Below are 12,432 nucleotides of genomic sequence, written 5' to 3' on the forward strand. Positions count from 1 at the left end.
TTTCAGTGTAAAGGCCGTGTCGTGTAATCCATCCTCGCCATCTTTCATTTCTTTATTTTCTTTCCCATACTGCACTTTAATGAGTATCTCCACAATTTTATTGTGTTGCTTACTGTGGCCCCGCCGGACGCCAGGAGGACTTGAGGAGGGCTTGTGCCTCCTCCAGACCGCGAGGGCGTCCGTCCTGGTTCTGTTGGGGCCACGGGTTGAGGGCATGGAAGCCCTTCCCTGTAGGGGCCCGTGGTCACCGCCAGGCGGCGCCCCGATGCCGGTTTATCCCGTGCGGTTGCCGGTCGGGCTGGAGCCCGGCGGGACGCCTTGGAGGACCGGAGGAGGGCGAGTGCCTCCTCCAGACAGAGTGGGGCGTCCGTCCTGGTTAGGCAGGGGGCCTCGGGGACAGGGCTTTGAAACCCAGCCCCGGAGGGAACCCGTGGCCACCGCCAGGCGGCGCCCGGTGCCTAATTATCCCGGGAGCCGGCACTTCCGCCACACCAGGAAGTGCCGGGGGGAAGACTTTGTGTGGCACCCGGAGAGCTGCCAGGAAGACAGCCGACACTTCCGCCACGCTGGGGCGTGGCTAAGGACGGAACACCTGGGGCTCATCCGGGAGCCTTATTTAAGGGGCCGCCTCCCTCCAGTCATTGGTGGAAGTCGGGAGGAAGCGGACTGAGCTGGAGAGCGAGGACAGGAGGCGGCCAGGAAGAAAGGCACAGAACTGTGGGCCCTGGACTTGGGGGAATCAGTGCCAAGGGCGCTGGGGTTGTGAGTGCACGTGATTTGAACTTGTTCTTGTAAATAGTGTAAATAAATAGTGTGTGGTAAAAATATGATGTCCGTCTGTCTGTGCCGGGCCAGCGTTCACATTACTAAATGTCCTCCAGTTGCCGTCTCTCAGAAATCAGCCACGTTTGTCTTCACAGGAGTCTAATTATCAGTGACGTGCGTTTTGCCACAATATGACGTCTTCGTGTGTAAAACTAACTAAGAAAATATACAATTATGTGCACTTTGAAAAATAATAGTGCTGATTATTACTGACTAGCAAAATACCCGCACTGCGCAGAGGTGAAGTACTGCCTTAAAAGTTTTATTAAGAAGAAAATTAATCCTTTTTAAACTGAGGGATAATATCCAATAATTATTTGTTAAGGATCTCTTTGTATACCACATTGTGAGTTCGGCCCTCTGGTTGTAATCTGACCAAGCTGTGCGCTGAGCTGACTCTGAGCATGTAACGTACAGTCGGCCATGTGAACAGTAATCTTGTCTCAAATCTCACAGCTTGGATTGCTGCTGTCATAATCGGTTTGAGTTTCATGGTTTGTTTCAATGACGACAGTATTTGTAGGACTTGTTGTGTTGAAGAGACATTCGGCATCTGTCAAGCGTTGTAAGTATACAACCGGTTTCATCGATAAAATCACATCCAGCTTTTGAGAGTTTAAACATTCATAAACATCAAAGTGTCCACTACTGAAATCGTCACCTGTCAATCTAAGATGTTTAAGAGGCATTGGCGGTTGTCCAAAGGTGTAAAAAGTTTGGCCATTTCGGTACACTTGAAAGTGACAACTGAACAATTCAGTGACAGCCATCAACTCACATGCAGATCCATAGGTGAAGGGCTTAAGCATTTGACTCTTCTAGTGCTCCTGTGTAGTCTAATTATCTCCTGTACCGTCATCAGTCCACACCTTGAACCTGTCCAGTCATTCAATACATAAGACACAATGGATATCAAGAGTGAGCCTGATATGGCCGTGCAATATGTAACACAGAGAATGGAAAAGGCAGGTGCCATCTCTGGGCATGGAAACCACTCGGTAAGTGACAGTAATTTGATAGATAGTGATCACCTCGATAGACATGTTAATGGAGGTACGGTTGGAATGATAAAGGAAATAATGTAAAGTAAGTCTAAAATACCTGCACAATAACTATAATTGTAATAAATGAACAATAAAACAGCGGAGAAGCCGTGGATTAAATAAAAAGGCTGCAGTTATCAGCAGGGAGACGTGAATCAAACAAGGAAGGGAATGAAGAGACCGGAGCGACGGACAGCCTTATACAGGCAGGCAGCCAACAACGTGGGAGGCGTTAAGATGGAGGACCCAACGCCGCCTCACACGGCGACCGAGCTGCAGGCTATGGACGTATATATGTACGTAAGTAGGATTCAGTTAGCGTTGGGAACCCGCGTACCAAATTTCTTGAAGATGGGCCCATAAGTAACAAAGACTTTTGAAAAGTTCAATGTGGCGGCTGACAGTGGCATCATACCACCGAAATAAGTTCATACATCGGATTCGTTTAACACAAGGAAGCCGCCTACCAAATTTCATGAAGATGGGGCCATGAATAAGAAAGTTCAACATGGCGGACGTTGTTGACCGTTATGACCGTTATGACCGTTACACGTAGAATTGGAGAATTAGTGATGAGTGAGTCAGTCGGTCAGTCGGCCGGTCAGTCGGTCAGTCGGTCAGTCAGTCAGTCAGTCAGTCAGTGAGGGCTTTGCCTTTATTATTACTGATACGATTTCAACTTCACATCTTAAAATGACGTTATGGTTAAACGTTTACTAAAATGTCATCTTCGTTCAAGAATATTTTTTCAAATAACATCCAATGTGACATTTGTACGAAGACGTCCTAACTCAGTGTTAACAAACAGACACAGTTTTGACTAAAATATTAAGTAGAACATCAGAATACAAATCAGTACCCTAACAACGCCCGCTCCGTACACGTGGGCCAAGCCGCCATTTCAGTGGGCAGTGACGCCTCCTGCAGGTGTATTTTAATCGCACTGTGAAATAAGACTTAAGAATAATTCGGAAGAGAATCAACGCGGCCTGCTGTGAACTCCCAGAAGTCCACTCTGTCACTAACACTAGAAATGTGACACTAAGTGATTTGCTGTGTGTGCCAGTGTGACTTTAGGGAGGACACACTGAAACAATGAATTGAGACAGACAACTAATGCAAATAGATGTGCCTGTGCCGGGCACTGGTGGTCCCAAACACAAACCACAGCAGGTAAATGTGTGACTATGTTGATGTGACACCAGCAGGTGACACCTGGAACTTCCACCTGGCTTGGTCACCTGGAGGGCCTCTGACGGCTTCAACTGGAACTTGAGTGCACTGCAAGAAATGGAGGTTTGGTGGTCAGTTGATTCTTGGATTGACCCCCTCTGGAGATGACAGTGGGACGTGTGGACCCCCTTGTCATGCAGTGGTGCCACTTAGGAGGGTCCGGTGTGACTCATTCCTCCTTTGGCCAGGATATTTTTATTGCGTGAAGACCTCTGCTGGAGCCCCATCTCTAAGGAGATCCGCCCTAAACCGGTTATGACTGCGGGGGTCTCCCTTACTGATACTAATGGCAGCAGCAGAGCAGACGGCCATCTTAATGCTCTTTCTGCTCGTTGTCTTTGGTGGTCACACTGGACTGTGCAGGTGGTAAGCGCCAGGCACGAGTCTCCTTCTGTCTGATTTTCTACTTATGCCCCTCAACAGAGACCCTCCAATGAGTACGTAGCCACTGGACGTGTATCTGCTTTGGTCTCCACTCAGACGAAAAGCCCACCCATCACAACAAGTTTCTGCACAAAGTCGACCGCATGTATTGAGGGAATGGGGCACCTAGTCAGTGTCACCATAGTCAGACTGCTGGCAGACACCTGTGCCACCGTGAAGGACAATCCATTTAACTGTCACACAATGTCACCTACTCCCCTTCATGACACCGGTGTCATCACTGAAAAGTCTCAGGGGTCACCCAGGGAATACCAGAGAGCCATCCCATTGATAAGGCAACCCGACGAGATCCAACTGTTATGTCACCGACGGGTGATGCCAACGGGTCCGAGAGTGGCAAGCAAAAGCGAAAGAAAGAGAAAGCAGAAAAGCGTTGAGGGGGCTGGAAGGTCAACCTTTACGTATTGGCGACCCCCCTAAGGTGTTTTTGAAAGGAACCCACACTTTTTTAATTAATGATGTATCATAGATAGCATATTTTATTAAACCTACTTCACTTTTCTCTAACTCTAGATGTGTTGTTCAAGGATCAGAATGCAGTTTAAGTTCATTTGTTTTGGTTTCAAGTGATGGTTTTTCATATTTTCAATTCTTTTCTTTTTTTCATATTTTCAATTCTTTTCTTTTTTTCATATTTTCAATTCTTTTCTTTTTTTCATATTTTTGATTCTTTTCTTTGTTTCACATCTTTGCGCCCCCCTTTTTGTTACTTCGTGCCCCCCTAGGGGGGCCCCCCGCAGGTTGAGATCCACTGTCTTAACGTCTCCGTTACTAAGCTTTACACCTTCAATAAAACGCCTCATTGGCACATCGATGCCTAAGCCATCTGGCGGGTACGTCATTAGGCAAACTGAAATTCCAAATTTCCCTCTCATTTCAATACATAAAGATTACTGCGTCTCCCATTTGAAAAATTACAAATGACTAATGACCTGAGGACAATTCACGTGACACCAGCAATAACTGGCCATTTGCATTGGTAATGCCCTCAGGGCACTCAGTAAGTCACGCGGGCACACCCGTAAAGAGCCACGTGGCGCACTTCGACTTTCATTCTTAATCTCCCGTATCGCCGCTGGCTCCTGGTGGCTAAGTGACGTCCCTCGAATTGTCCATGATGGCTGTGGAGTGACGTGCATTTATGAACAGCACCATCACAGAGTGGGCACATCTTAGCAAGCCCTGTGCTCAAGGCAGACACAGACAGCACCAGCTGGTACCCAACATGGCAGGAGCCACACCTGGGCACACACACACACACACACACAAGTCAAGTCCAAGTCAAGTTGGGGAGCAGGGACTGGCACAGCACGTTACCGCACGACGAAACAACTCAGGATCCCGGTTGGCAGCCCCCCAGGCAGACATGCAGTCCAGTCCTACCCTCCAGCCAGGTGTTATGTGGGTGACCCCTATTCGCCAAAATATATTGTATATAAACGATACTGATTTAAACGGTATTGTTTTCTCATCAGAAAACCCGGTTTCCATGTCTACCTGTATTAGTTTAAATGGCACTTTTGCCACTCGCAATATGGCGGACGCGCAGACGTATCGTGTCGACTGGGAGCAAGTCCTGCAATTCCTCCTCCGCACCACTAAGTGGCAGTGATGTGCTTCTATTCGTGCCGACGCTCAACAGCAGCGGTCTGTGCTCGTGACGTCACCGCGAGGGCGTATCACGGCCACTCGTAGTTCTTGGCGGCTTTTTTGAAGATAAAAACAAACAGACAGGAGGTCCGTTTACGGCTGCGTCCGCTTTAGCACAGCCGGTGAGTTTGGTGTCCCTCTAGAAAGGTAACATGTTAGTGCCACGCTTATTGTTCGTTAGAGTCTGTCCTCGAGCGGGTAAAACAGCGGTGGGAGCTCGGGGTGCGGGGAGGCTCAACGGCTGCCTAACGCTGGCGCTCGCTCCGATCAGAAGGTCGCTATTCAGAAGTACAACCCGCCGTCTTGTGTTAATTGTTTGGGGCTGCCGAGGCCATCGAGCCGACCCGATCCGATCCGCCTAACGTGTCGTACTACGATAAGCGGCCGTGGAGAGGGCGATAAAGGCCAAGTTACTTAAGACTTCATAAGGGAAAAGACGAGAGTCGCGTGTCGTTGTGATACACCCGTGGAGCAGTAGGAGAGCAGGTGACAGTGGCCTGTAAACGGGACTCTACTTTAAAAAAAAAACGTCATTTGTCCACCGACAACAATTTCTTCTTCTTTCTGCTGCTCCCGTTACGGGTCGCGCCAGCGGATCATCTTCTTTCATATGTCCCTGTCCTCGTCATCTTGTTCTGTCACACCCGTCACTTGCATGTCCTCTCTCGCCACATCCATAAACCTTCTCTTAGGCCTTCCTCTTCCCTGGCAGTTCCATCCTTAGCATCCTTCTCCCAATATACCCAGTATCTCTCCTCTGCACATGTACAATATATCGACCTTCCTTCTCTCCATCATATCTGCTAACTCTCTCCTCTTACCAGTCATACTGCCAACATTCAAAGTTCCTGCCCTCCGTTCCACTCTCTTTACTTTCCTCCTCTCAACAACAAACTGTAATTTAGCTCCGCGCACTGCAGCGTTACGTTAGTCTACTTTCTCAGTTTACAGGAGGCACTGGTCTTTTAGCCCCCTTTAAGCCCATTGCCCTGGAGCTCCATTGAGCCCCACTCGCTCATACAGCGCCTTACTGCATGCATGACTTGTCAGTGTTGTGCTTGAGTGCCAAAGGTGCCCGCTTAGATGTCCGAATGCTGGCTGACATATCTGACCTTTGAAAATGGTCACATTTGCATTATTGTTTCTTGTCGTTCCTGGTGTTCAATCTGTATTTGACTTCATTAGCCCACAAAATGAATAACCGGGCCTTCGTGCTTATTTTGTAATTTCGCTTCTGTGCCGAATGCGGCCATAAAGCCCCCAGAGAGACCCGGCCCAGCCTACCTGCTGGACATGAGTGTTTGATAAAGAGTTCCGGTCATCTGGCCTGAGCTAGTGGGCTGTAGTGACGATACTGATGGCCGCTCTTTGGTCTTTCTTCACAGAGACATGAGTCGGGCACCCAGGAACTCGCAGCTCCCTGCCAGGGTAACGGACAGCAGCAGGGTGAATCTAATGACACCACAAGGGTGAGTACCATCTGAGTCTGTGTGCTAAGTTGGCAGGGGTTTCGGTTCAAACGTGTCGTATTATTGTGTGGCTGCTGTAATTTGGAGCATCAGAAACGCATGAAGTAGAATCGACTGTTAAACTAAGGCTGACAATTACTGTTGGCTTCCTTTCTTTGGCTCTTTTCCTCGCTACATGCTGTATGGCTTGTTTGGTATTTTTGCGCAGTGCTGCCATGATTGTCTCTTTAGTCTCCTAATATCGACTAGTGTCACAAATGGCACAGGGGACTCCTGTCTGTCCTTAGCCTTTTTATCAGTGATCCCTCACCCTCCGGTTTGGCAAGTGCCCTTCTCCTGCTCAGCACAGGTCTCTCCTGTACCGCAGCTTCAGAGGTGCCCTGGTACTGAGATTTAGGGTAGCAGCTCCTGAAGAACAACGCCTGTAATGTAAGGTCATGACAGTGTGGCCTACATGATGCTTGAATCAGTCAGCCGACCTGCGCTTTGGGATGAACTCTAATATGCCCTTCTGTTAGGTTCTACACCATTTCTCTCTTGAAAAATCCTCTCCTGTCAGCCCCTGGCACAAAACACAGGCTGACGATGGACATGTGGCCAGGAGTTTGGGAAGGTGGCCCATTCTCTCACATACACTCGGGGCCAAGTTGGAATTGCCTATTGGTCCAACACTCACCTTTTTGGAGGAAAATCCATTTGGACACCAAAGTGCAGGTAGACCACGACTGGGCTCAGGATTTGAAACCCGGATGCTGGTTTCCATTGCATTCTATGAAGAGCACCCAAATGGTGTAGATGTTCTGATGCCACCTTTTGGCTGCCATTGTATGTCCATTATTGCTTTGCAGAAAGGACCGCCTGACCTTTGGGAAGCTGAATTCGGCTAAGACGATGTCTGCAACCACTGAGAGGAAAATCAGCTTTTTTGGGAAAAGGTGAGTTAACTCTGTAGGATCAAAATTCATCATCCTGTGTTGTGTGCATATTTTAATGAACTGGCACTGTGTGTTGAAATACGTGGGCACAGAAAGTGAATGAGTGAGCGTTCAGCTTTGATGAGCAGCTTGTGAACCCGTGTCTTGTCTCTTAGATGTGATGAGTCAGAGACAGAAGCGTAGCGTTGGAGATGAACGCCCAACTTTGTGTGTTTAATGTTTTATTTAACTTTACCTGCACTTCTGTTTGGTTAGTTTTTCTAAGATTGAAATAAAATGGCTCTGAAATTCAGCCGCCTCCTGAATGTTAAAAGGAGATCTCTATATGTTACAGGTCGAGTGGAGCAGGAGGGTCTCGAAGCAGCCTTTTTGGCACGTTTGGTGCAGTGGAGAAAATCAAAGATCCTCGGCCTCTCCATGACAAGACATTTGTTCAGCAGTGCATAAAAAATCTGTGTGAGGTAAGAATGAAGCATCGCCACAAGGAGGTGCTGTTTTACTGAACCCTTTCCCAGAATGGTGTCAGTGGGGAGAAGGAAGCCACCTTTACAAAGTGTGCATGTCAGTGTGGCCGTATCTCCGTCTGGTTGCCATGTCTCTGTTTACGCCATTTGATGTGCGGTTCGTAAAAGCAGTGCTAATGTTTGTGACGTCCCATCGACTGGATTGAAACATGCTGTGCAATTCATTAGTACACACGTTAAAAACGCGTCTCGATAGCTTGTGCACTGCAAGTGTTATCAGTGAATACGCTGAAGTCCATGCTGATTATTTACATCTCGGTCCGTCTTGGACGGGTGGGTAGCACAGCTGCTGAATAAAGAAACGAGGGGGCCCACAGAGTAGAAACAAAATGCCCAAAGCTTCTCCGAGCCTCTACTTTCTAGGTTTGTGTAGCACGTGGGGTGCCTTGCCTACCTCGGGGGTTACACTTCATCTTTCTTTCTGGCTAGGCTCTGCTTCTGCCCCATGCCACACTTTCTGCCCCTTTCACCCCTCACTAATGATGAACAATCCCTGCTGAATTTGGTTCTGTGCGTTTGGCACAATCGCAGAAATGTTTGCAAACTCCAGTAGATGCACTGAAGTCAACAGGGAAAGAGGAGCTGAGCTACGTTGGAGTGGATTATAATGCTCTTTTAGGTGTCCGTGAGGGCTACAGAAACGTCTGCCGACTACGCTGGACCAACTATTGTGACCCGAGCTGTGAGGCAGCAGTGCTAACCGCTGTGTTGACGTGACTCAAACAGCAAAAGGCCACCATAGAATGAATACCACCGACAACATACAGTAAACAGCCACAGACTCGCAATAAGTAAATTAAAATTAAAGATCATTGTGCTCGCAGAGGTCGCCCTTGGGCACACGTTGATCGTGCCACAAGAGGGGGGTGTGGGCTGGCTCGTTCCATTGTTTGGATTCGTGCCTCCGAGAACCGCAGGAATGTGTTGTGTCTCCCATGTGTTGATGCAGATGCTTCACGCTTTCTTCTGCGTCTTGTAAATAGGAATACATCTTTTGTTTTTATCATTTCACAGCATGCCCTGTGTTTTCTGATGAAGGGTGGGCTCCTTTAAGGCTTGTTTAGAGATCATTGCTGGGCATGTGGCTAATGCGATGCTGCACTGCCAGCCCTAAGGGATCCGTTTTTTGCTTAATTTTTTTAAACGAATGAGGAATTGAAATTTGTTTCTCCACCTTTGTGGCTTCTGGACCCATTTTTACCTTTTTAAGTTCACTAATGACCCACATACAGCTGTTGAAATGACCAAGAGTGGAAGAAGGAAGTGCGGTTAGACACACTTGGCGGGCGGGGGACATCACACAGCAATGTCAACAACTCCAGTCACCCACCGGGAGGGCACAGTTTCAGCACATCACATCTCATCTTTTGTTCCCTCGTGTGTTTGTGACCCGGCGAGGGCCACGTGGCCTGAGATCTTATTGTAGGCTGGCATACTTGAAAATCCTGTGAATGGCTGCTATAGGTCTATGATGTCACACTAGCCTCTCAAAGCATTATGGGCCGCGTGCAAAAAAATTAAAAAGGTCAGCAAACAAGGTCACCGGTGACCACCGCATATTCGCTGCAAAAAACACTTTGGTGAATCTGTCTGACCAACACCATATGGGACACAATGCTGAGCCATGTATTTCTGAGGACCTCCACCATTACTCCTGCCTAGTGGATAAGCTTCATTTTACTCTAATGGCATCTTTGACGTGGGGGGGACAATGATTTGTATGTGCCTTGTGCAGGCGTCTACGTTCTAAGCAGGGCTTTGTTTCATACGCTCGTCACATTTGACTGTTCCTGTGCTGCCCTTCTCTTATGTCACTGGCTGAAGGCCTGTTTACACCGCATCACCGCCAGGGTGGTGCCTTTGGCTAGTCCGTGACTGGTTCAGCTCTGTTGCCTTAGGTCTCCACAGTGCCAGTTTTATGGGCTGAGAATGCCCACCTAGCATCTTATATTTGGCTTCAGCTCTGTTCATCTGTACATCTCGTTAAGGTCTTTAATTCATGTAATGTTCACTTTGCAGTTTCTTAATGATTGTGGATTCCCAGGCTCTGTCACTGTGAAGTCCCTGCAGTCTCCATCTACAAAAGAATTTTTAAAGATCTTCTGTTTCATTTATATTCAACTGGATCCAAATTTCCAGGAGCCAACTTCTAAAATCGAGGAGGAGATTCCACGACTTCTTAAGGAACTCGGGTAATGAAATCAACATCAATGAGGTTTTGGGAGGGTGTCGTAAGTTGCTTTGTTGAGCTCAGGTGCTTCTCTCTGGCAGAATCCAAATTCATTGTTTTCTGTCCATCCTTGTTCTTTAAGTCACGTCTCGCAGCATCATAAGCAGCAAAGCGGAGACGGCGTCAGTCCATCATAACACACTCACGATCTGCGCCATCTTAACACAATTCATCTCTAGAAATGTACTTTTAGTCGACTGAAACGACTTGGAGATGAACCTGCAATTATGGGTTTTGAACGCCATTGCCTGGCACTGCACTGCTATGCCAACCACTGTGTCATTAATCGGCATTCCCGTTCTGAGTGTCTTATGCCTAAAAGCCTGTGTTGTTGTCTAAACCCAAGATGGGTGTGAGTTAGTGGATGGTGGTGCTCATTCTAATCCTACAAGTCTTTTCAGTCAAAGTAGTCAAATAAAAGCAAACTCCACGTGGCTGCTTCCTGTCCAGATGTGTGATGTGCCGCTCTTCTGATTAGGACAGGCCGGTTAACTTTCATGCCACGTTGGGTACAAGTGAAGCACAATTACATTTCATCACATCTCTGAGTGTTGAGTTGAGTTGAGTGTTCCCTGCAGTCTTCAGAGAGTTACAGTTGCTTATATTTACTTCTGGAGCAGAGCAGAGCAGAGCAGAGGTCAGCCTCTTGTGTCTGAACTGGAATCAAACGGCAGCCTCTCCCTTAACTTTGACAGGCTGACTGCTGCTTGGCTCCCTCCTTTTAGCAGGTGCTGTGCACAAAGCCAGTCTCGCATTTCATCACCATTTGACTTTGTTTGTTTCCTACAGCCACATAAAAGCAACACCTGGTTCTGTTTGTCCCCTTTTATTGTGTAGGTGGGCATCGGACACAATTCTTTTCTATTCAGGATAACCTGTGAAATGTCTCCAACCACTGTTTGTAGCCGGAGTGTGTCATTGGTGTTTCTGCTATGTCATTTTTTTTTTAATTGTTGCTTTACAGATACCCATTTCCTCTGTCCAAGAGCTCCATGTACTCGGTGGGTGCGCCACACACTTGGCCCCAGGTTCTTGGATCACTAATATGGATGATAGACAGCGTACAGGTAAGTGAATAAATCGGCATTCGCTTAAAAATGAACGCGTCTGTCTGGAGAGTCGGGCACCTAAAGACCACCCAGTGTGCCCCCTCCTGCACCTTGCTGCTGTTAACCTCTCGCACGTCTAGCATGGCTGCTCTAAGCAGCTTTTGTTTTATTAGTGTTTTATAATTGAGCAGATTATTGTAGAAGTGCCAGTTTACAGGAAGGTCAGGCTTCCCCTTAACCGTCACTCTCTTCTTTATTATGCTGATATTACTAGTTATGATTATTAAGGACTTCTCGTTTTTCCATTCTATTGAATGTGAATGATTTGAGGCTATGGTGCGATTTTAAAGACGCTGTAAGCATTTTATCACAAAATGACCCGTAAAGCCATTTGCACAAATCTGTGATGCTCGAGTTTTAGTCTTAGGCCTGCACTATCTGGACCTCGAGTAAGAGCGTCGTCTTGTATTTGTCCTTCCTAGGTGTTGAAGTCTTTTAAAGAGCAGGATTTGCTGTATCCGGACTTTTCTGATGGTGATTTTGAAACGGAAGATGGAATTCAATTTAATAAGGTAAAAGACGACCTCTCATAGCTGCTTTGTCTTTCTTCCCTTTATGCTTCAATTCTCTGTCTTGAGCACAAATGGCCTTTGGTATGTGTGCTGCTTTATCTTTAAAACACACTAGAGGATGATTTTATAAGAGTCGAGGGGCGATCGTTTGGTTCTTTATTCTCATTTTAGACCCCTTGGGTGAAGTGCCTTCCTGATTTGTTGTTCAGCACACTATTTATTTTTAGTCTCCACTGTCGGGTAACGTTTTTATGGTTTGCCCAGCACAGTAATCGTAATAGACATTCACTGATGACACTGACTAGCGGGCAGGTTAGAAGATGGAGGGATGGATGGTTGAGGTTTCTATGACATGCTAGCTTATTTGTCCTGCCTGTCATGTTAGGACATTTCTTGGAGACCCCTTTGGTTGCATTTCTTTGCACATCTCCCACTTCTACTTTATCTTTGGCCTGGTG

General features: G+C 47.3%; 1 protein-coding gene across 1 annotated transcript; it reads left to right on the forward strand.

Moving 5' to 3' along the window:
* Positions 1 to 5,209: 5,209 nt before the first annotated feature.
* Positions 5,210 to 11,974, forward strand: LOC120521061 (kinetochore protein NDC80 homolog; the record flags this gene model as incomplete). The annotated part of the gene is made up of 7 exons (XM_039742946.1): positions 5,210 to 5,317; positions 6,581 to 6,664; positions 7,513 to 7,599; positions 7,934 to 8,060; positions 10,143 to 10,315; positions 11,318 to 11,420; positions 11,885 to 11,974. Coding segments are annotated over exons 2-7 (660 nt in total), but the record flags the coding sequence as incomplete, so codon positions are not given.
* Between the last annotated feature and the right edge of the window lie 458 nt (positions 11,975 to 12,432).

This window comes from Polypterus senegalus, unplaced genomic scaffold (genome assembly GCF_016835505.1).
Source record: "Polypterus senegalus isolate Bchr_013 unplaced genomic scaffold, ASM1683550v1 scaffold_6034, whole genome shotgun sequence".
Classification (NCBI taxonomy): domain Eukaryota; kingdom Metazoa; phylum Chordata; class Cladistia; order Polypteriformes; family Polypteridae; genus Polypterus; species Polypterus senegalus.